Source organism: Lytechinus variegatus, chromosome 15, assembly GCF_018143015.1.
Source record: "Lytechinus variegatus isolate NC3 chromosome 15, Lvar_3.0, whole genome shotgun sequence".
In the NCBI taxonomy this organism is placed as follows: domain Eukaryota; kingdom Metazoa; phylum Echinodermata; class Echinoidea; order Temnopleuroida; family Toxopneustidae; genus Lytechinus; species Lytechinus variegatus.
Window position 1 is genome coordinate 991843 of NC_054754.1, and position 26100 is coordinate 1017942.

Here is a 26100-nt window from a genome sequence, read left to right on the forward strand (position 1 = left end):
CAAGAGCAGACAAATTTTGAGCTGTGTATGAGACAAACAATTCTATATAACATGAATATTGAAAGATGTTAAGTTTGATTGAAGTTCAATTACAATTTTCTGATTCCTCGAAATTTCATGGATTTTGTTTTCATTTCCCGAAATTACCTGAAAATGATCCGGATTTCTCCGAATTAGGAAAATTCCCTTCAAAGTGGAATCACTGACTGTACATGATGGGACTGACTCAGAGCTCGGGGGAGTGTTTCATGAAAGTTGTCAGCACTGACAAGTTGGCTTTATCCGACAGTTACCATAGTAACAGTCAGAGACAAGTGCCTCACAGCCAATCAAAACCAAGGATTTCACTGAAGTTGTCAGCACTGACAATTTAGTCAGTGCTGACAACTTTCATGAAACACCCCCTGGTATGGGTATGCGCAGTATACGTGTCATGCATGCGCACTGCATTGATGATGTAACAATATGTTGCGTATGCATCATTAAACAAAGTAATTAATGAATAAAACATAACGAGTGTTGCATTAAAAGTTAAAGAAATCATTAAAGTATCCTATCTACGGTCTAGCTCTATAAAATGGCACCCAGAGGTAAGCTTAAATATCATAATTTGATTTGTAAACAAATTTGTTTCGTCATCACTCCTATATGTGTTTTAAATGGCATGCTCGATCTGTAATGGAAATCAGGAAGTCAGAAAAAATTTGGAGCCAGTGGTATTCGAACTTGCCATCTAATGCTTGCCGGGCAGCGACTCAACCCACCAGGCTATTCTAATTCACTGCTAAATCGCGATAAACTGGAATACAAATAACTTCGATCATAATTTTGAACTATTATAATTATCGTAGATCTGAAATTTAACAAAATAAATCATAAACAAAGCTAAACATACAAAACATTGATTTCGAGGATAACAAATAGTCCCTATTTTTTTTATTATACTTTGTATATATATGTTCTTGATTTTTTGCTGTTTTTTTTTAGTTTATATTCTTGATCTTTACACTATGTTTTTTAATGCTATTGTTGTTTTAATCAACAGGGCCTCATGGAACGAATATATCTATCATTGCTTATGATGAGTCACCCTAGCTTTAAATATCAGTTAAATAAATAAACGAAAATAAATAAATAAATAATAATAATGAAATAAAATGAATGAATAAATAAATAAATAAAGAGCTAGATCTAGACTATATAGATTGAAACTAGATTTAATATCAGCCTCCATTTATTTTGATTTTGCAAATATGATATAAAACCGATTCCTAAGATAACATGATATATTAATACCTGCCAACATTTTAGAAATGTAATATCTGCGGACAAACATTGACCGGTGGTCCAGGGGCCGACCAAACCATTGGAGGATCCTATGTGCACTGAGCCCCATTCAGGAGTCAAGAAGAAAGTTTCCCTGATCCTGATTAACCCTAAGCTATTTTGAGATGCATTGAGGATTTGAGAGGCATGAATCGGTCTATGATGATTTTCACACCATCTTTGTTTCACATGATAAATTTCAGAAATAATCATCTTTTTTTATCGGGTAATACATAGGAACGACACATAGGAACGACGTTCCTATATAAGCACTCCCTGTTTGTTTGTCGTTTACCATTTTGAAAGTTGAAATTCAAGACAATTCTGATAAGATCAGAATAGTTGGCAGGTTTGTATTCATTATAAAATATTGTGTGTTCATTTGTCAAAAAAATAGACTGTCGCCCTAAACTTTTTTTAATAGGCCATATAGCTATAATAACAAATAGAAGGAAACACAAACCTCCACCGTGTGACATGAGAAAACTATTAGTTTTTTTGTCTTTTCATTTAAAGGTCAATCGACTAGTAGAGATGAACAAATCTGTGGAAGAAGGTTCTTCCTGGATGTACGGGGTGATACACGAAGCATCGAGAAAGATTTGAAGAGTTTGGGTGGGACAGTTCATAAATTCCTTAGCAAAGATGTCGAATGCATTGTCACGAATAGAAGTATATCTACACCACGGTAAGTAGGTCTAGTCTTTAAAATAACTTATATCATGAAGCCGTCCATCCTGAGGGCAGAGGGGGGGGGGTGATGATCTCCCCTAATAATAATATCAGGGGCAAACATAATTGACATGTTGCCACTCCCCGAATACTGTAATATTCGATGTAATATTTTTCGGCGCACTATTAATTCGTTGTATTCTCTTTAATAAAATCTTAAAAAGATTGCTACTTATTATACAAGATTTATAATATACACTCCAAATCAACAGGATGTCTGCTTTCGATGGAGGAAAGGTACCAATGTGAGTCAAGTTCTATAGGGGTCAGTGGAGTAGGTATAGGGCCTTGGCGACGGGTAATACCATCGTGGAAATGCAAACATAGGCCTGCAAGCGACCTTTTTTGTAATCACATGATGATAATAATGATAATGATGATAAGAATAATAATATTGATTGATTGATTTTATTTGTCAGGTAACTATGAACAAGTACATGAAAATATGAACAGTAGTGTATACCTTGACAGGATTGCCCATGAAAGCCGAGATGGCTTATTTCCAATGGGGTCCTTATACATCAGTAATTGACAACAATGTACATCTATGAAAAATCTACAAAATACATCAATTAAGTCTAGACAACTAAATTTACACGAAGAATTGTAAAACTTAATATATGAATAGACAAAAACAAATGAGTTTGCCATGAAAAACCATTTACGCAAAATATGATTAAAATAATTGTAAAACAGATTGAGTAAACGATCATTACTTCAAGGTTACATATGAAAATTATACTATAATCAGTTTTTAAGTAGCGCTAAATGCATCTAATACAAGATTCATGAATCGTAAAACCTAAGATATGAAAAAGTACAAATAAGTTTGACATCAAACTTTCCGCATACATTCGTAATACCGAAGCTTCGCAATTCCGAAGGTTCGGATATAATAATAATACCTCAATGTAGATCTAACATTGACTTTGCACACAGGCTAATAGAGGAGATGTTAATTGTTGATTCCAATTAAGATCTGTTTAATTAATCGCTAAATTTTGTGTTGATTTGTTATCTACTTGAAATAGATCAAGAGAGTATGCAGGTCCAGACAAAGTTTCTACCCCGGCCTAATGGAATGCATTTTGTAAAGATCTGCATGCATTTACTAAAGTCTAGATCAATAAAATTGTGTACTGTGTGAGATCATGATTTAGATCGATCTAGTTAAGTTAGATTTACGGGGTGCTATACCCTATCATTAATTACTGTGATATATTCTAATTGGCTTGCTCCAACTTTAAATTGTTAGACATCATGACGACTTTTTTTCACAAAATATTGCTAAACTTTAAAATTCAATAACTTTGTTATTTGTAATCCGATTTCGATGAAATTTTCAGCATTTTGCTTAGTGAATTCTACTCTAGTTATTTAGCTATAAATAATTTCAGGCCGGACCAGATCAACTTTGAAAATTATAGACCCTCCCCTTATTCTTTACCTAGTCTTGCTTCCCCTCATTTTGCAAAACTATTGTGTAGGTCAAATCTTATTGTGGTATAATTTGCAAACTCATAAGCCTATTTTGCTTACTTTGTTTTTTTATAGCTCCATCTTTTTTTTGTACTCGTATGTTGCTGACTGGTAGGTCCCTAAGCCTGCCTACACTGTTACCCCCCCCCCCCCCGATTTTACAGAAAAAAGAGAAGATTTTGCAGAAAGCAATAACAGAATCATTGCATGTAAATTCATATAACAGAAATTTTTCTGTAATTTAAGAGAACAGGTCTGTTTAAAAAAGGGGGAAAGGGTGTTTTATTTAAGGAAATTTGTAAGGTTCCATACAATACCAATTTCATGTAATTTTACATGATATACGCAGGCGCGGATCCAGGAGGGGGCCGAGCCGGCCCCGGCCCCCCCCCCTATTTTTTGACAACCTGCAGAAAAAAGTGTACTCTTTACTTTGATAGAAACTACGAAAAACAGAAAGAAAGGTGAGAAAGAGGTATTTTTCCCATGATGGGTAATTTACAGCCTCGCATTGTTTAGTCGGATTCTTAATTATCTTTGTTCATGATTATAAAAACTGCTCTGAATCTTCAGTTCTAAGGACATTATATATTATGACCACATGAGATACCTTATATTGTTTATAGCAATAAATACTAACATATATACTTAAAACTTCAGTCTTTAAGGCGCTGTCACACCTTGGCGTTTTAGACAGCGTATGCCCGACGTATGAGGAATTTGGCGAATACGCTGGCGTACGTCGAATACGTTACGGGTAAGTTTTGCATACGTTGAGAGTACGCTAAAACACGCTGGTATGCGTCGTCATGCGGCGAGGTCGTCGAAAAGTTTTGTGCAAGCACAAAATTTTTCGACGTATGCCAGCGTATGGCTCATACGTCCCGCATACGCTGGTCATTAGTTGTAGGCAAGTTACGCGATCGTTGATACACGTTGACAAGCGTTAGTCGAGCGGCAGCATTTTTTTAGGCTACGACACGTGTTCGTCAGCTGCCGCGCGCTATGCGTAAAGGTGGTGTCACACCTTGGCGTTTTAGACAGCGTATGCCCGACGTATCAAAATTTCTCTAAAACGTCAGCATACGCTGAACTTTGATTTTTTTTTAACTCTGGGCGTATACTTAGCGTATTCATAACGAGTTGGACGTATACATAACGTATTAGTAACTTATATCGAACGCTTCGTTAACTTATAAGTAACGTATTCCAACGAATGCTTAGCGTATTGCTGGCGTACACAACTTATGCCCCACGATAGCCTAACTTACGCATAGCGCGAGGCAGCGTATCGCTGACGAACACGTGTCATAGCCTATAAAAAGGCTGCCCTCGACTATTCAAATCATAACCGCACGATACATCACCGTATCAACACCACCGCCATGCCGAAGAAAACTCCTGTGAACCCCACCTTTGTATACCAATTCCTATAAACGTTGTCAATACGCCATTATACGGTACCTGTAAGTTATAAACACGTTCAGTAAGTTTTGTGGTCATCCGGAGCACGTCTTCATACGTCAATATACGTTGGAGTTAAGTTACACAAACGTTCAAAGCACGTTACTCATAGGTTAGAAGTTTTGGGGTACGCTGGATATTATCTCGACGTACATCGACTTATGAGTAACTTACGAGTAACGTGTGTCAACGTGTATCAACGATCGCGTAACTTGCCTACAACTTATGGCCCGCGTATGCGGGACGTATGAGCCATACGCTGGCATACGTCGAAAAATTTTGTGCTTGCACAAAATTTTTCGACGACCTCGCCGTATGACGACGTATACCAGCGTGTTTTAGCGTACTCTTAACGTATGCAAAACTTACCCGTAACGTATTCGACGTACGCCAGCGTATTCGCCAAATTCCTCATACGTCGGGCATACGCTGTCTAAAACGCCAAGGTGTGACAGCGCCTTAAGTTAGGCTATCGTAGGGCATAAGTTGTGTACGCCAGCAATACGCTAAGCATTCGTTGGAATACGTTACTTATAAGTTAACGAAGCGTTCGATATAAGTTACTAATACGTTATGTGTACGTCCAACTCGTTATGAATACGCTAAGTATACGCCCAGAGTTGAAAAAAAACCCAACAAAGTTCAGCGTATGCCGACGTTTTAGAGAAATTTTGATACGTCGGGCATACGCTGTCTAAAACGCCAAGGTGTGACAGCGCCTTTAGTTAGGACTACCCCCTGAAAAACCAACAAAAAAAAAGAAGCCAGATTGTAGCGGCCAATCAAAATAATGTTGATCAAAATATTTTTCAGTCCCCCCCTATTGGCGAAAGCTGGATCGGCCCCTGATACGGTAATCCAAGCTCGATACCGGTACCGGTAGCGTGTTTCCGTTTTACACCCTGGCGAAGGCATTTTCCGGAAAAGTAGCCAAAAAGCGACTAGTGAAGAGTCTACGTCTACGTTTGTTTACATTATCAGCTGGGCGTGCGATCCAAAGTCCGCACCGAAGTTATCCGCAGTACTTGCAAATGCAGCTGAGCTATACTTTCCAGGTTCAATGCGAATGTTTGCCTTGATCATTTGCCTTGCCGATTTGCTGATGTCTGTCTTTCTCTCTACCTGTCTATATATCTATAATTCTATCTCTATCTATGTAACTGCAGTATCTATCTATCTAATAATCTTCTCTGTCTCTCTCATTCTTTATCTATATCTCAAATCTCTATCTATCCATCCATCTGTCTGTCTTTCTCTCTACCTGTCTATATATCTATATCTCAAATTCTATCTCTATCTATCTATGTAACTGCAGTATCTATCTATCTAATAATCTCTGTCTCTCTCATTCTTTATCTAACATCTATCTATCTCAAATTCTCTATCTATCCATCCATCTGTCTGTCTTTCTCTCTACCTGTCTATATATCTATATCTCAAATTCTATCTCTACCTACCTATGTAACTACAGTATCTATCTGTTAATTTGTCGCTCTTCTCTCTCATTCTTGATCTATCTGACATCTATCTATCTCTCAAATTCTCCAGCTCTCTCTCTATCCATCTGTCTGTCTTTCTTCTATCTATTTAAACTACAGTATCGGTTAATTTGTCTATCTTCTCTGTTTCTCTCATTCTTTATCTATCTAACATCTATTTATCTCTCAAATTCTCTATCTCTCTCCCTCCCTCTATCTATCCATCTGTCTGTCTTTTTCTCTATTTCTCCTTTTCCGTCCATATATCTATAACATATCTCCATCTCTCAAGTTCTCTCCCCCATCCATCTATCTATCTTCTATCTATTTTTGTATACAGTATCTATCTATCTGTTAATTTGTTGATAATCTTCCCTGTCTCATTCTTTATCTATTTAACATCTATCTATCTCTCAAATTCTCTCTATCTCTCCCTATCTATCTATCTATCTATCTATCTATCTATCCATCTGTCTGTCTTTCTTTATTTTTCTCTATATCTATATATCTATCTATCTATGTATCTATCTATCTGTTAATTTGTCTATCTTCTCTGTCTCTCTCATTCTTTATCTTTCTATCTATCTAACATCTATCTATCTGTCTCTCAAATTCTCTATCCCTCTCCTTCTCCAGCATCTGTCTGTCTTTTTTCTCTCTTTCTCTTTGTCCGTCCATATTTCTATCTATAACATCTCTCTCTCTTTCTCTCTCTCCCCTCTCCCTCTATATATCGACCTCTCTGTCTCTCCCCCTCTCTCTATTTATCTATCTATCCATCCATCTCTCCCTCTTTCTCTCTCTTTCCATCTATCCACCTCTCTCTCTCTCCCTCTCTCTCTCCCTCTCCCTCTCTATTTCTATCTATCTATCTATCTGTCTTTCCTATCTTTCGGCAGCTTCTAAGTGTATCAATCCATCAAACTTCAATTTGTCTTTCCATTATAAGTATCTGTCTATTTTGATTTTGTCTGTCATTCTATTCATTTAGTTAATAATTTATTTTTAGAAAAAAAAAAACTATCATAAACAACGCGACTGCAAAAGCATGTTCGGATTTCACTCCTGACTGCCGCTCTCTCTGTACATGAAGTGCCGAGGAACTCTGTGCTCTGATCAGTAACACCATAACACTCCCTGGTAACACTGTGCAAATTGCATGCGGTGGTGGACTCGCCTGCGTCGCACGCTGCATGCAACCAGCGACGTGTGTAGACTCTTCACTAGTCGCTTTTTGGCTACTTTTCCGGAAAATGCCTTCGCCAGGGTGTAAAACGGAAACGCGCGTACCGGTACCGGGTATACGGTACGTATTGTACCGGTATCTGACTCGGGCGTACGCGCAATCGATCAGTTGCGATATAAACCAATTGACTCATTTATTGACTTAGCTCAGGCCAGGAAAAATTCTGTAAATTTGAAGAATTCCGGTTAAGTGTTACTGTTCTGCATGCATCTGAGGTATTGAATTTCCTTCTTGTAATACTAATAGAAATCGATAGTTGGGTTCATGGTCCTCTTGCGAACTAGATTCGGAGTAGACCTATTTAGATGTGACTGCTCGGTTCCAGCTGATAATTTTTAATGGAACTTGGCTAGTCTATCTAGGCCTACCGCCGCAGTAGCCGACATCAGATTCTGTGGCGCCCAACGAATGTGGCGCCGCCTTGACAGCCGGTAGGCGTCTGTTTTGAGTGTGTTTGTGTATTTGAGTTTTGTCAGATGAGTATCAGTCAGATGATTATTTACGTCTGGGACCGACCTTTAACGTCACCATCCAAAAGACGTAATCAGGGCTCGAACCTCTGCATCAATTTGTAACGGTCACAGCTTGGCCTTGGTCTGGATTCGGGCGCACGCCACAACGCCCAGAGTTTCGAGTTTATTTTGTTTTCAAATATCTGTAGGCCCTGAATGTAATTGGTGAGTGGAGCCAAGTCAGCCAACAGAGTTTAGCGGAACAACCAATATAACAGAGACCGAAGCTTTTGATCTAGTAGGCCCTAGTCATGCTAGTGGAGCCAACAGACAGTTTAGCGGAACAACCTAGTAATACTAGACAGATGGCAGCCGTCTGTTTTGAAGAGTTTTTAAACATTTTTTTAAATTTCCCGAACCGGTACGGCTCGCGATCGTGCGCCCACCATTAACGTTAGAAATTAGGGGGTTTATGCAAAATCCTCCCGACTGGGCTCATTGTTTTTTTTTCTTTATTTCATAAAAATATATAAAAAGAACTGGACCAAAAATAAAGATTATTAGATCTAGGCCTATTCCGTTTTGGCCCAAAATGCATCAGAACAGGAAAAAATGGTTGGAGAGAATGCCGCGAATCCAGCCAAAAAGACGTCTCAGTCTGACTTCAGCGGAGCATATCGACCAAAATTGAATATATCCTTAATTTTTTCAGTTAGGTCTAGTCATATAGATCTATGTGCATGTATTGTAGACCAATGTTAAAGGTTGACACAGGGGTGTGAGAGTTCCGATTTTTATCTGATTTCAGATTTTTTTGTTTTGATTTACAGCATTTCAGCCTTTTTTTGCTTTTCTCTGTACAAAAAGAATGGGAGCTCGTTCTATTTCAGACTTTTTCACCACTCAGCTTTTTTCAGATCTTTATTTGTGACCACTCGCACCCCGGTTGACTGTTGCCTTGAGTGTTGCAAACTGGGGTGGCACTTTGGTGATTTAAAAGTTGTCAGTTTCAGATAGCATTGGTTTACAAAATTAGTTATTTGGATTTTGTACAAAATGCTATTCAACTGTAAATGTTGATATTTTGAGACTTGAGTGACTTTGGCAAAAATTGTGATGTTATAATGTCAGTGCTTGTTCATTTCAAGTTAGAGTTGTTTACAATTATAGCAATTACCATGGAAACCTTGATTGTGATTTGCTAATGAGCTCTGTTACTATGGTACATGTAGGTGCAATATTTGGCAAAGTTACAACAGTTGTAAGTCCATGAAGTTTACTTAGTAGAATTTCCTTTAAAAAAAAAACACTTGGATTAGACCTCGATCTACACGCTGTTTTGTTAAGCTAACACATAACTAAACAAACCTACATGTAAGTTGTTTTTTTTTAATGTTAAAAACTCAAAATTTACAGCTTTGAGCTGTCTAAGCAAATCTGGACTGGAAATAAAGATTCTAAAGATGAATGAGAAAAAGGTGATGTGAATGTAGTTGAATGAATGTTTGAACAAGAGGAAGGGCAGTGCAAGGAGATAGGCCTATATCAAATAATGGGAATGAAAAGTGGTGATACTACACTCCACACTACAATATTTTATGAAATGTCAAGATGCAAGCTGACATTGAGCAATGCTTCTCATAATTTGTATTGATTATATACACTAGGGCCCATACTAGACTAGAATTGAAATTCTTCAGTACAAGTTTAAGATAAGGAACTTAGCCTGGCTGTGACATAAAGGTTAAAAATTGATCAAATGGCCAATTTCTATTATTGATTTGCACCAATCATGTTTAGAGAAATGATTAGCTTCAAAGCTTTGGGGCCCTGTTCAATATTCTGAAAATAATTATCTTAAATTATCTTGTCTTCATCATTCTAATTGTTTTCACAAATTCGGATGCCGTACTTGTGATAAATTGGTTGAAGTGTTCAAGCACATCTGGACCAGCTCACAAGTCCAAAGTTTACTACAATATCAAGCCAATAATAGTTGTTCTGGTTATGACAGTCTACTAAGATAAAATAAAATGATTTTCAAAATATTGGGCCAGGGCTTGATCAAACATTTAGAACTGAATTTGAACATCTTTTATTTTCAACAGGAAAACAAGAGCATCAAGTGCCCCAGTCAGCAAGGGAAAGGGAAGTGAGGTAAATGCTCAAATTTTTCTTTGTCCTGCTTTTTGTTTTCCTCTTATGGTTTATATCCACTTGGTCTACAAGCAGATTGTCTAATACAGATCATCCAACATCATGATGGTGTAAAATCAACTTGGTATACCGTACTATGAATTTGGTCTAATTGTCACTTGGTCTAATGCACAGATGGTCTCATTTGTATCTATAAATTTGGTTTTTATTTGGTTCACAGACATGTTCAGAGGAATTGCAATTAGAATCAGGGTCAACAAGTTGTATTAGGACTTTTTATCAAGCCTTATAAAAACCAAGACAGTTTAATGGTGAATTTTTGAAAACTCAGTTTGTTGGGTATTTTTTATTACAATTCTTTGAAAATATGAACTCCTTATAATTTATGCTGACCTTGATTGATCAATCTTACTACCCTAAACACATATATGTAGAACAGCACATTGTAGACTGGCTCGGTAATTTGCTGAACTTTCAATTATCAGACCATTGTAGATAAATCTGAACTGGTAGGGTTATGCATCATATTAAATCTTGAATGCTTTGAATACAAAAAATAGTTTACATATACCAGTACTTTTATCTACCATAGGCTGTCTTCATAGTAACCAGTGTAAGATGCAGTTTTTGTCTCGCCTGCTGAGCAGAGCGAGACTATAGGCGCCGCTTTTCCGACAGCGGCGACGGCGTCAACATCAAATCTTAACCTAAGGTTTAGTTTTTGAAATGACATTATTATAACTTAGAAAGTATATAGAACTAGTTCATGAAACTTAGGCATAAGATTAATCAAGTATTAGTAAACATCCTGCTTGAGTTTCAGGTCACATGATCAAGGTCAAAAGTCATTTAGGGTCAATGAACTTTGGTCAAGTTGGGGGTATTTGTTGAATTACTATCATAACTTTGAAAATTTATAGATCTAGTAAATGAAACTTGGACATTAGGTTAATCAAGTACCACTGAATACCCTGTGTGAGTTTAAGGAAACATGACCATGGTCAATGGTCATTAAGGTCAATGAACTTTGGCCGTGTTGGGGGTATTTGTTAAATTACCATCCTAACTCTGAAAGTTTATGGATCTAGTTCATAAAACTTGGGATATAAGAGTAATCAAGTATCGCTGAACATCCTGTACGAGTCTCAGGTCACATGACCATGGTCAAAGGTCATTTAGGGTCAATGAACTTTGGCCATGTTGGGGGTATTTGTTGAATTACCATCCTAACTCTAAAAGTTTATGGATCTAGTTCATAAAACTAGGGATATAAGAGTAATCAAGTATCACTGAACATCCCCTGTGAGTTTCAGGTCACAAAACCAAGGTCAAAGGTAAGTTAAGGTCAATAAACTTAGGCCAGGTTGGGGTAATTGTTGAATTGCCATCATAACTTTGAAAGTTTGTGGATAGAGTGAATGAAATGTGGACATGCTGGCAAGACTGCCGGAGGCGTTCCACTTGTTTTTTAATAGCATCTCTCGGTTCTCCCCTTGATCCATTCAAAAATGCAAAATTTTGGTAAATGTTTTTGTCTTGCCTTCTTTAGTATTCAAGGGGAAGGGCTATGGTTACAAGAAGCAACCAAGATAAACAGGTATGCTGATCAATATGAATTTTAGAGTGCATTGAAGTTGTATCATGATCAAAAAGTGATGTAATACTTTTAGGAGGTCTTGATATTTCAAGCCAAATACGGGTTGTAAATAATTTCTAAGCAAATCAGTGAAAACCTAATTAATGTAGGCATACAGTGGTTTTCTTTGATTACAGAAAACCAAATATTCCACATTTCATTTCTTACCAAAACTCAAATTGAAATTGCATGGAGTAACTTGTTATTTATTTTTTAAATCTTATTTTGCACTTCAAGGAGCAATGCTACAATTGGACTTTTTATTTGAAAAATAAATTGAACTCTCTGTTTTGGAATCTTGCCCTCATTCATGAAATATTCTGGTATCGCCTAGGGTACTTGACATAATACCAGCTATTTGTAAAGTCATAATATTATGAACAACAAATAAGCATCCTCGGACAATGCATTGACAGCAGCTGTATTACAGGGTTCTATGGTATGCTTGCTTTATGAATGCACATTGAATGTTTGTGAGACCCCCCCAAAAAAAAAATTATAATAATTGGTACATCCCTGTTTGAGGGTTTAGATCAGAGAAGCCAATTTCACAAACATGAACTGCAAATAAATCACTTATGTATATTGTGCATTCAGAAAGCACAGATTTGTGAAAGCAGATTTTTGTTTGATGAAAATTTTGCCCCCCTTGAGATCTCAGCCACAGATCTCGCGATCATGACAAAATTTTGAATGGTGGTTAAGAATGAAGAACTCTGTACAGTAGTATAGGTAGATTCAAGTTAATTAATTGTGTGAAGAAATGCTATTCATGAAATACTTTTTGCTCTAATTCACATAATAAAGCTGCTAGAATTCTAGTTTTTGTTGTTAATATTCTTCATGGAATCGCTGACATTTGTATCTAAAAAATTCTGGTTCCAAAATTGATTTTCTATGTTTATGAACAAATTTTTGGCATTACTCCTATGTGTTTAAGATCGCATGCTCGATTTTTAATGAAAATCAAAAGTCAGAAAAAATTGGAACCAATGGGTTTTTCTATGTATTTTTTATTTTTTTCATTTTGATTTTCTTTCTTTTTATTATTTTTGTCAAAATTTGTCGCTGACATTATTTGGGTCATAAAAAGCATTAACTTAAACGATTGTTGTCCGTGATTTTAAGCAAAAGTAATCATTTATGAAGTTGCACTGAAAGCATTTTGTATTGGTAGGAAGTGATGTAAATGGGTACCGGTAGGAAGTAATTCCTCAAAAAACTGTGTGCGCTATGAACGCCTAGCTTAGCCGTGTAATATAGGAGCGCCTTGAATACCTAACAAGGTGGATATGTGTGCAATATAAATACCCTATACTATTATTATTGACTTTGTAAGAAATCACATTTTGAGCAATTTAGGATCTGACATATACATAATGTTGTGAACTTTCGTAACCGTGTAGCCAAGGGTCACAAAGTTGGTCTCATGGGACTTGAAAATAAAATTGTACAAGCTGTGCAGTAAAAAAAAAATTGTGCTGCAAAATCATCAGAAAACAATGCTATTTTCACCCCCCCCCCCTGACTTCTGGGATTACAGAAAATTTAGAAAGAATGCAACCTTGTTTGCGCCATTTACATGTATGATATGTTTCAAAATAAAGAGATTGCCTTAAAAATGGTTTAGTATAAATGAATGCACCAAGATTCAAGAGTATTCTTAAATTCAATAAAATTCTCAAAGTTCTTTAAAATGAGTGTATTAAAGAAGATTGAGAGAATAGTTATTGGTAAATTATTTGGTGCTACTTTCATTATAGATCAGCAGCCCATGTTCACATACTAGTTGAACACAATGCTGGAAGAAAATAAGATTTGAGAATCAAAGTTATATCAATGTATCTGAAGAAAAAAAAATGAATGCAGCTGAAACTTTCTGCATAAATATATGTAAATACACTCTGCTGTGTTTTCTTATGTCATTAATTTCTGTTGATTTGTACTGTAAAATCAATATTGAAAGCAAAACAGTTATTTTGTGTGTATGTGCTATGTTCCTTATTTCGGAGTACATGTATGATTTTTCCATGCACAGACTGAAGTTCGCTCTTATGCAGTTGGTGTAGCCGCTAAATGGGGAATTCAAGTTCTTACATTAGAAGGTAATATCATTTGCTCCTCTGACCTATTTCATTTTACTTATAGCAGGGGGGGGGGAGGCCTGGGGCCTGTCTTACAAAGAGTTATTATTGATCCAATCAATCACAACTATGGACGGTCAGCAATGTCAACATCTAAAATGCACGTTTGTTCAAAATGTTTTTTTCTAAATATGATATAAATTATAAAATTATGACACTGATGGATTTCCATAGAATTACAATTGATTGGATCAATCATAACTCTTTGTTAGACGGGGCCCAGGTGTAGTCAGTATCAGCAAGGTTCCAGCCCATCATGGTAATTAGGGAATATTGTTCTACTTTTTTCCAGTCAGGGAAAAATCAGGGAAATTTGATCGGCCCGAAAGTCAAAAGCACTGTAGTCACTCATACTCTGTTATATTTTGTTGCATATCAAAGTAGTACCTAGCCTATCTTTAACATAGTGTGTTTTAATGTAATGTACTAGGATTGCCTTGACTCAACCTCTTTCTGTATAAGGTGATTGCTGTGTTGGGAGAAGGGAGGCCATTACGTGCCTATGTAATAGTACTTATTAGTTTAAGATTGTTTTATACTGAAAATACATGTATTTTACGGCAACAACTTAGAAAACTTGTGAAACTGGGATAATAATTTTCAGGGAATTGTTAAACTTCATCAGGTAAAATCAGGGATTTTTGTTTTCTTGAAAAGCTGGGAGCCCTGATCAGTATTATAGTCAGGGTAAAAAAAAGTCCAGATCTACATGCACTTTTTGATTTCACTATCCACAGTTTGCTATCCACAGATTCTCCCCAAGAAATTGATACTAAAAACATTTTAATACAGTAGCAGCTGTGAAATTTTGGTAATATTTCAGAACTAAATTTTTTTAAGAAGTAGACGTATGATATTTGTATTTCTTTTTATTGCTAATGCAGATTTGAAACGGTTAATTGGTAAACACAAGTCGATAGTATCTTCACAACAGCTATCCAGAAGGGCAAAGCGAACTGCACCATCTCGTCAGCTTAAGGAAAACTACATTAAATTGGAAGACAGGTCCAAGTAAGATTCATATATTTACCTTGATCAGACACCAACATTGTAATGAAAAAGACAAAAGAACAAAGTCCTGAATAATCAAAATCTATTATAGGGGCAGTGATTTTCAATGTCAAACTTAGTCTAAAATTTAAATTTTTTTTTGTTCGAGAAAATGTAAGGTAAATTTAATCTTCTTTTCACATAGAAAGTATAAACAGATTTTGTCCCTACTATTAGATAAGAGCAAGTAGCATTGTGATTGGTTGTGTGTGTGGTAGAGATCTGCAGGAGAGAAGAGACAGATATTGGGTGGGAAAGATTTGGGGGGGGGGCAGTGGATATACATGTATGTACATGTATGTCCATTCAATGACATGATAAAATGACACATAAAGGTCCTAGAAGAGGATATTTCTCCCATGGTTGGGATTTGAACCCAGAACCTTGTGAGCTATCAGCAATGTATGGTCCATTCACAACTTCTGAAGGAAAAAAATAAGCTTTGTCAGAGTGATTTTTTGGGGGTAAAGAAACTAATCAATTGGATTGGAAACCACTCAACGATTACAATTGCTGAGTGCAATCTAAAGTAGATATGAATGTAGTAAAATTTCAGTTGAAAAAGGAATTTCTAATTCTATGTATATGTTTAGTGATTCAAATGGTTAGGATCTGAGCAGTAATATTATTTTTTCCAGAATTGGTTTAAGATTGCTCCTTGAATACTTTACCCCTAATCTACCGGGGGGGGGGGGGGGGGAGGCGGGAACTCTGTTCCAAAATTACACAACATTTTGTAAGTGCATGTCAGACCCAAAATTGCTCAAAAACGTGATTCCGTGTAAAAAGTCAATGCAAATTGTGTTTTTCAACCAAAAGACATAAAATGTATGATTACTTTTACTTTTGTTGGTTTAAATGGATTTATTTCATGTTATCTAGGATCGCAAAAGGGTCCCTGACAAAGTTTATCGAAAAGAAATAAAAAAACAGAGAAATACAGAAAAATTTAAAAAACAATAAAATACATAAGATCTTGATTATATTTTGGCAATTTTTTTTCTAAATATTTGTTGGAAATGTAATAACTGATACTCTCACCAAAAATTGGCATTTTACTATCTATATAAAGTGAGTTAAAGGCAAAAACATATAAAAAAAAATAAGCAGCTGAGATCTGATGGGCATATATCCTTGTCTGAATGAAATAACCCGGTTGAATTAGGGTTAATAGATATTTTGTTTGTATTTCTAGGTATGGATGATATATCTAATTAATGCAAAATTTTGGTCAACCTGGGTTTTGTCTAATGTATACTACCGTTGAAGTGAGAAATAATAACCGTTACTATGAGAGTTTATTCATTTTGGATTACAATTAAGTTCTGTTTTTTTTTATTCAAAATTTGAATTTATAATCTAACATCTCTTTATTTTTTTATAGATTTCTCCTATTGATTTACACCTCATAATTATAGTAATTATAGCATGTTGAGGATCAGATAATGTGACTCCTTTACAATATGATTTCATTATGATCTTACTGAGGAAGACACTTATCTTGCCTTAACCTTCATCAATAATCACTAATACCTTGGTCACATTTGATCTACAGCGGCCGTACGGCGAGTCGACAACAGCCGTTTTATTAATTTCAATTTAAACCACCTATATGTAGTTGGTACAAAAAATGTTGAAACGGCTGTTTCCAACTCGCTGTACGGCCTCCGTAGAGGAAATGTGACCATGGTATTAGAGGTATATTTAATCAAAATAGGGTGTCAGTTTTTAATTTTAAAGGTATAAAATGCAGTGACAATTTTGGCATGTTTCAAAATTTACATCAAGCTATAACACCTACACCTATTTTTGTATGTAACAAGAAGAATTTCATCATGAAAATTTGCAAGTTTTATTCAAAGAGCTTGCATTCTTTTCAATTTGCCATTTGAGTCTAGTGGTCCTTAAATAATAATTAATCTGTGCATTCTTTTCAAATTGCCAGTCATGACTGTTCTCTTTCTACATCTAGGAGTTTTCAGCCAGTGGTCAAGCGTCCATCTACGTGGCCAAGACCAGATTTCTCTGCGTCCACTGGATCTCCATTCACCACGGATGCCTTCAGTCCCCCAAGGACCCGGTCAGCGGGCCGCAAGACCAATGCCCGTAAACCACCTGCATCCAGAGGCAGTACATCACCACAAAAAAAGGTACAGTGAAACATAGAACATAGCTGTTACATCTATTTTTGCCTACACAAGGTAGGATTCTTTCCATTTGGCCAGGGATGTTGGACCACCTATGCTGAAAAGGTCATTACATCTAGAAAATTGCTTACCTGAGGTCCAACCAAGACCTACCTGGGGTAGGAAATGTTTCTGTCCATGGTCAGTCCTGAAAGGGTTTCAATTTCCTCACCACTTTTTATCATTCTGAGGTCTTAGACCCTAATTTACATTTTAATAACCTTTCAGGATTTGAAAAATGGTTAGAACTGTTGACTACATGTGTCAATATATTCGAAATTGGTTTGATTTGTTTCCTACCAGAGGTGGACCCTAGCTGTTTGGACCTTGACTACACAATTTTCGCGAAGTAGGAGGGGGGTCTTAAGCTCGGTTTACACTAGCTTGCATGCATTGTGATTCCCACATGTGCTCGCACTCATGCAGGCCAATGCGCGAACTATGCCTGCCAGCTTGCGGCTAGGTGCGTGAAATGCGTGCCTACATTTTCAACATGTTGAAAATTTTGGCACGCATTTCAAATTGTTGAACGTTTTGTGAACTATGCGCAACCTAGTCGTGCCACTGCGTGGCGCCGAAATAGAATTTTATGGCACAAAAAATAGTAGACACATTGCGCCTTCTTTTTTTTTGCATAGGCTGAAAAGCATAGTTCGGGAATGATATCCACAAAATTGTAAGTGCAGACCACGTGATCAGTGTTAGTTGTCCGAAATGAAGCGAGCATCAACACTAGAACGTTGGAGTATTTGAATTTACGCTAGATACATCACAAAATAGGGTGTCAAGAATATTTTCTGAAAGCACATTGGTACAGTGCGTGAACTATTCGCAAGCAATGCGGAAACATATGTCACAACTATGTGGTGAATGTGCCCGGGGGGGCCACTTCCATTCACAAGTGGATACCATGCGCGACCATGAGGTATCGAAAATCACCCTAAACACGTAATTTCCATATTCTGAAAATGCACCCCTAAACAAGTATTGGCATGAGAAACCCTACCCTTAAGTATTGGAAACAAAACGATACTCTAGCTTGGCAAACTTCCCTGAAATGAACCCCTAAACAAGTACAGGAATGTTTTATTGTTACGGGTCCTTCCGTCGTCGGCTTTACCTTATTTGATTTAGTACAACCCCACCTTTTACACCTCGAGCAAATCGGACTCTAAACACGTAGTGCTGGGGCAAAAAGGATATCCTTTATAAAACATTTTAATTTTGTTTTATAATCTCCTCAAATTAGACCCTAAACACGTAATTTTCCTAGTGAAATAGATACCCTTTTTTCATTATTTTTGTGTTTTTGACACCCTTATCACGGTAACGTGCCCTATCGTGAACAAGACATCCTTTTTACGTGTTTTTTGGTCGCGCATGGTATCCACTCGCCAATGTAAGTGGCCCCCCTGGGTGAATGTGTTGGAACAATGCATGAACTTATATTGTACAGCCAAGTCCTGCCATAAAGTGTCCCTGCACTGGTACGCATTAATGCAGGCACCACAGTGCATGCAAGTGTCAACCAGGGCAATACTCTCTCAGCCGTTTGATTTTAACGGCAAACTATCCATAAAGACATAAAGGCCCCTTTATTCATTGAACGGTCTGTCACTATAAATTAATTGTTACCCCAGGGACATGTTGCTCAAGGTCTTATAAGAAAGGCCTTGCAGAAAGGCCTCGGGAGGTTAAGGCAATATTTAAAAAAAAAACAACTAAGAACCACAGTTGGTAACAGAAATTTTGAGGGTAGCAAATCATTTCAGGTTGGCAACCAAGGTTTTTATCACCTTAGAATAATAACAGTCAATGTTTTAGCCATGCACTAATGATCTTGATAGGCCATAGGCAATGCAATGTAGCATTCAGTTAAAAACCTCATCTGTCTACTCTTCTTGTTCTCCTTTTGTCTATCTCAGAGCTACCAAGTCTCACGCATTATGCGTGAGACTCAAGCATTTTGGACTCTTGTTCATCCCCTCAAATCTCTGTCTCACGCAATTATCACAGCCTATCCCCATATACATTGTACACAATGTCTGTGATCTCACTCAGATTCACAGAAAATCTCACGCATAGCTGGTCTTTGAACTTGGCATCTCTGCTATCTTTCTCTCAATGTCTACTCATCCTTTCCTACAAACCACAGACTAGACGACCCCGTCAGGTAGCTGCTACCAAGAGATCTGTCCCACCCTCACCTGCCAAACCACCAAGAGGAAGATCACCACGGGTTACCAGGGCAACCAAGGGACCAATTGTCACATTCCAATTGGCCAAGATCCCTCCAGCCTCTGAAGTCATTCCTAAGTAAGCAAAAAGGTTTATAATGCACCAACTCCACTCTTAAGAGTACTCAAAGTGCAATGAATTGTAGACAGATGGTCTTCATAGACAAGTTCTTCAAATGGGATGTATATTTTGTGGTCACTTAAGACAGATTTTCAATATAGAAAGGTTCACCACTAAGAAATTAACAGCAAGATCTGAAATAGGCAAGACTTGAGCACAATTAAAAGTAAAAAAATTGAAGTCATTGTTGGATGATCAGCTACGAGAACCAGCATACATTTTCCTTAAACTTATTTTTGTTACAAAATTACAATAAAAAACTATTGGCATATTGTATTGGCGGATAACACATTTGTTATTGAAAAATCAAATTTTAATTTATTACAACTCTCACAAGTTTACAGTTTACATTGAAATCAATCAGCATAATACATATCCCAATATTTTTTCTGTGTTTTTATCGGTCATTCGATTTTGTCTTTATATAGCATTATCCCCTTAATGATATTTCTGTAATGTGTAAAACCTCGAGTGCAATATTTAATCTTACTATTATGTTCTTATTATATTTTGTTAATTCTTAGGTATATAATTTAATGTATTTTCCCTTTTTCTGTTAACTTTGTATGTGTCAGTTTTCGGACTGTTTTACAATGTCATTTCATAATAAACCAAATTGAATTGAACAAGTTGGGACCCATGTTTGATTAAGCCTATTGGAAAAGAATTCAGCATTCAATGGGTAAATTAATACCATTATTTCCAGCTTCTCATGTTGGGCAGTTTTCTATTTTCGGTGAAGGTACTGTAGGCAGTGAGTGTGTATATTAATGCATTGCTGTAAAGGATTAGACATTGAAATAAAACATTGGTAGCATATAAGTGACAGCTAGAAATTCTTTATCTTAGACCCAAGCCATTGAAGAAGGCCAATGTTACAATGAGAAAAGTGAAACGTCAGCTTGACTTTGATGATGTTATCATTCCATCTCCTGTGAGCACGGCTAAAACCAAAATCATAAAGGCAACCAAGAAACTTGTTATTCTCAAGGTAAGAGAGTACCCTTGATGAACGTGATCAATTTCCAAATAATCATTGCATTTCAAACCAAAATTAAAGTGTCTTGAGGTGTTGCAAGTAACTGGAAATATGTTTGGGTCCCCATATCAGTCATATCGTCGCACGCACCACGAACCGTCCTCTCTGCGCACTTCAATGCAAAAGTTAATTTTGCAGAAAACGCATTTAAAGAAAAGCTTTTTTAAAACCAGCAATAAGTGCACCTACAAGGAGAGCCAATTATTTACCGGTGTCTTTGTTCGGTAGTTCAGGTTCCAAAGTTTCATCCCGTATCTTTACATTTTCTTGAACTGAATTATTTACGCCACAGTGGGCATCGTAACAGAGAGGACGGTTCGTGGTGAAATCGCGAGGCGCGATAGCGCACTGTATCTGTGCAGAGAGAACGATTCGTGGTGCGTGCGACGATATGTCTTGCAATTAATTTCAAATTTACAATTGATTGCTAGTCTGATTTTGTCAGCAAGAAGTCTCAAGATATTAACTACAGCAAAATTGATCTTTCAATTGTAAATGTGTAACAGAAATTTCATATTGATTGCTGATATTCCCTAGCTTGCAACACACCCCTGACCGGTACTCTATGTAATATCACACACACCTGACCGGTACTCCATGTAATACCAGTGCTCTTATGTAATATCACACTTGTGTGACCAGTACTAATTTCCCCACATACAAAGAAAATATTTTATTGTTTGGGCCCTGAAATTAAAGGCATGATGTATGATTGGTTGATCTCAGACAAGGACAATGATACAATTTAAAAAATATTATGTTCATTAAATATTAAATATCTATGTTGCTGTTCCTTTATCAGGAAAAAGAAACTTGTATAACTTTTCTGTTTTCATGATGTCATGCATATTCATTACAACCTTATGCATATTCATGAAATAAGTCATATGGCGCATGCGCAGTATCAAGAAATCCTGTATCAGCAAAGTGCAGTGCTGTGTGCAGAAGTAGCTGGGTAGAAGCAAATTCCCCATTACGAAAATTTCCCGTTTGATTCTCGACCTCACTTCGGACTGCAAGCTGCGGTCGCATACCCCGTTTTGCGTTTGCAAATCTCAAACAACTTTTCCAACCCCGATAAACCCATCTTGGCTAGGTAATCCCCTTGTCTCGATTTTACCACCACGGGCCAGCTAAACGAGCGTTGAGCCAAGGACGAAATGATAAACAACAGCTGTGCTATTACGTAAGACTTGTCTGCCTGTAGAAGGATCTTCGGAATGAAATTATTGTATTCGATATTAATCACGTTTTCAAAGGCATATTACATTCAGACATCCAATACTAGTCCATTTTCAATTTCGAACGAAGAAAATCGACCTCGAAATAAGGAAAGTATGCGGAATAAAAATTACGGTATGCTTAGCATGCAAGGACCACGATGCATCCCATCTAGTTTCTGTCCGTACAGCAAGAAAATATGGGATGCATGCCGTTCACTCGCGCAACGATACAGTCTTAACGAAAGAAAGGAAGGAAGGAAGGAAGAGAGAGAGAAAGAAAGAAAGAAAGAAAAAGAAAGAAAGGAAGAAAAAAGTTTCTATCAACGCGTGTATACATGGAACTCCATGCACTCAACAGAATGCAATCCATCGTGTGTGGCCCCCTGCTGTGACCGTTGATGCTGGGGTGTATTATCTTCGGACCGAGGTCAAGAAACAGGTGTTTCTATACTTAAATTTCATGCTTGTTTTGAGAAGAGATTTGATGATAAGGGAAACTTGGGGTATACTGCTCTTAAACGCAAAATTTTCGTCATGAGTGCTTGCAAGCTCAATACACCAATGCTAGCCAGCTGGCAATATTGCCAACTCAACACCCCCCTACACTACAAAGTCCCTGGTGCTCCCTGACTGTAAGTTTTATCATTTGATATACAGGAACTTCAAGATCGTCTTGATGGCATTACAGATCTATCCCCCGTCAAGTCACCAGCATCGAGACGTCAGCAGCCAGCTAGGGGGAAGAGAGGATCCACTTCCCCCAGACCTGTAACTGTTTCACGTCTTGCTCGCCAGCTCAAGAAAGAATTGCATCAGACCTCGCCTGAGATAGCTCCTATGTCACTTAGAAATGGCAAGATCAAGTTTGCTGCTTGTTGAACTTTGACAACTCTATATCATCAAATGAGAAAATTCAATTTCATATATTCATACAATGCAATAATGTGAATAAGAGCTGGAAAATGTTTTCAAACAATGACAAAACTGTCACAATTTCTTTTTCACTGAAATTATTACAAAACAGTGCCAACATGCCATACATATTTGTCCAATGAATAAAATGTTAATACATGGTCAAATTTGTGGAATAACAGATGATATAATTTGAAAAAATCCCCCTAGAGATAGGTACATGTATGTGTTAAGAAGTAAATCAATTTATTCCTTTCAGAGTATGTATTATGTTTTGAAAAATATATTTTATTTGAATGAAATACTTCAAGTTAAAAACAGAGAGTGAATGTATCTTATCAAATCAGGTTTACTTTGTAGTATTTTTGTGTGTGTGCTGTTCATTCACTGTTTGCTTTATGTTTATGAATGGAAGAAGAAAAAACATGATTGTTATATCTTTTATCACAGTTGTCATATATATATTATATATATGTTCAGTATTTGCTAAATATGAAATGTGGTGGCCTGAATTTGAAAAAAATACATTCTATATTCTTTTATTTTTACTTATAATCAATTTTTGTTGCAAGTTATAATTTATTGCAGTTAATATTCCAAGTGCTGATTAGTTTTATTTTTGTCTAAAGTTTGATTTTATTAAACCATCAGAAAAAGCCTTGGAGTATGTATTCAAAATGAACTGGAGGATCATAATAATGGAATCAAAGATGTTTTTTTTTTCTTTGATAGGGGTTATTGGACTCTTGTTTCATAGGCTATTGTAAATGGATAAAATACTTTCCAATTTAGTATGTTGGCCAAGGCTAAGTCATTGACTTGAATCTGATCTAAGGCACATAAAAGGAGACTGGATCAAATGATTGCTTGCAATTTCTTCTCTAATTTGTTGAATACCTTTTAACAATCTATTTGTTTTTTATTCTTGATAAGAGTTATTATTCTTTTGTCTACACATGAGTAATGATATATTCATGATATCTGTCAACAAAGTATTCGTAATCGCGATAAAAAGATGTGTATGCACGGATGGCAGCCAAGTCCAGGGGGCCAAGATAAAACGTTAAAAGGGCACATGGCCCAAGACCAAAGCACCTCTGATACCGTGCTATTAATGTTTAGACAAAACAATAATGTCTCCTATTTAAAAGAGAGTTTAGAATAATAGAACAAAATGAAAAGGACATTGCAAGCAAGCTACCCAATTAATTGTAAAGTTGGTGTATTATTTATATATAATTTTTCTTCTTTCTCATATCAGGAGTTTATTTATACATGGACATACTTTCATCTACCTTTCCTTTCAGTTTCTGTTTCACTCACACCACAGAGAAAAGAAATTGATAAATTAAGAAATTAATTCATGTAGCTTTATCAATTTTGTCCACATTTCCATAATTTTCTTTTGATAAATGTTAGCTTTTGTTTTTTATCGTTAGTAAGATAAGTATAGATAAAAATGATTTGATTGATTTTTTTTTAATTTTGACTTAGTAACCAACAATTGAACATATTTCTTAGCTGGGTTCTGGATCAAAATGATTGACCCAGCTTTCTGGTTTACCTTCTTTAATCAGCTGCAATATTTTCTTTCAACATATATGTATATTCATCTATTACTCTTTATTTTGACTTCATATGTACTATGCCAGTTTATTTTGCCATTATTTTCATATTTTGAGACTTGAGTTTAAAGTCACATTGATTTCCATATTATGTCACAGTTTCATCTACTACAGTACTGCTTTAACATGTGGTCTTTTTGTATTTCATTATTTATTTTATTTTACTGTTAAATAAACTTATTTGAACGGATAAACATAACTTGTGCTCCTTAGTATGCTGGTTGTAACATGCACATGTGTGTATGAAATTCCGTTGAAAGTCACTTCAAATTCAGGCCTTCCGATCATGTGACCCTGACACTAGCTTGAGTATGGGTGGTAGCCCATAATTCTTATGAATTCCATGAAATCTTCTGAGAACACCACAGACATCTATGCTACTTAGAAGAGGTATATGTTTGCATAACCTGGGGTTTGTTTCCACACCTGACCACTACAGCTATGGTAACAGGCCTGAACATCCAATTACAGTAGGTCAGGTAGTTGCTATTAATGGCAAAGTTACCGTATTGTGAAACAGGTCCAGGGTATAGACAAATGCTTCAACAAAGTCAAATATTTGACTTATCTAAGGTTGTTTCATCCAAGATTACCTCATTTCTATGATGAAGCAATTTCAAGAGCGGAATAAAATATTTGAACAAAGTAATAAGTTCCTTGATTTTTTGGTCACTAGGACTAATATAACTTTGAATTCACAGTATTATTTCCTGATATTACACCTCATATCAACAATGCGCTTCATCATTTTTCAGAAGAGACGCTTCTATTGGTTGACCTAGCTAAGTGTATAACAAGCTTGATGATTGGTTGATGAAATATTGGGCGTGTCAGAGATAAAATAGGGGACGTCCTTACAGAGATAAGACAATTTTCAGAATACCAATTTAAGAGAATTTTAGCGAGCTGTTATCTTGCTGACTTGCAAGAAAAGTTAAGACAATTTTCAGAATACGGCCCCGTCTTACAAAGAGTTACGATTGATCTGATCAATCTCAAGTATATGAAATCTATCAATGTCATAATTTTTCTTCTTGAAATTTGCTCAAAATGTCAGTGAAAACAAAGAGAAGCATACTGAATTGTCAAGAAAACAGTGAATGTATGAATATACATCATTTCTATAGAAAATATATTTTGAACACACATGTATGTATACCCATTAGATGTTGACGTCGCTGGCTTTCCATAGTTACATTACAATTGATCGGATCAATCGTGTATAAGACAGGGCCCAGATGTCTGATGCGGGTAATTAATAACATATATAGATATCCTGCCCCCCCCCCCAAAAAAAAAAGAGAGACAGTTTTCTAGTACTATAGTATGTACTTTTAATGACTTTAATTCCACCGGACTTCCCCCAGTATACATGAATTTGCTGAGCATGGAGACTATCATAGTGTACACGAGTCTGATCGGAGGGAAGACTATATGGCAGTGTATCCTATTGCCGGACACCTTTATTTCAGTGCTTTAAAAATGACAACTAGAGGAAATACAATGAAGAAAAATTATACCTTGCTATTCCAAATATTCTGAAAATTATGAATATGATGAAATTATTTCATATTTTCCAACCGTTTTCTTTGC

At 36.4% G+C, this 26100-nt stretch overlaps 1 protein-coding gene across 1 annotated transcript; it reads left to right on the top strand.

Annotated features, from left to right (window-relative positions):
- Positions 1-577: 577 nt before the first annotated feature.
- LOC121428960 (protein chiffon-like) lies at positions 578-24162 on the top strand. Its single transcript, XM_041625856.1, has 10 exons — positions 578-590; positions 1843-2014; positions 10286-10334; positions 11884-11931; positions 14009-14075; positions 14999-15125; positions 17137-17314; positions 19506-19666; positions 20558-20699; positions 22628-24162. The coding sequence occupies exons 1-10, from the start codon at positions 578-580 to the stop codon at positions 22847-22849; spliced, it is 1179 nt and encodes a 392-aa protein (XP_041481790.1). The 3' UTR covers positions 22850-24162.
- Positions 24163-26100: the final 1938 nt, after the last annotated feature.

Bases quoted from the DNA above. Each gene is read 5' to 3' on its own strand.
- LOC121428960 (XM_041625856.1), top strand. The intron at 2,015-10,285 runs GTAAGTAGGTCT...TATTTTCAACAG, and splicing joins AGAAGTATATCTACACCACG to GAAAACAAGAGCATCAAGTG. The intron at 20,700-22,627 runs GTAAGAGAGTAC...TTTGATATACAG, and splicing joins AGAAACTTGTTATTCTCAAG to GAACTTCAAGATCGTCTTGA.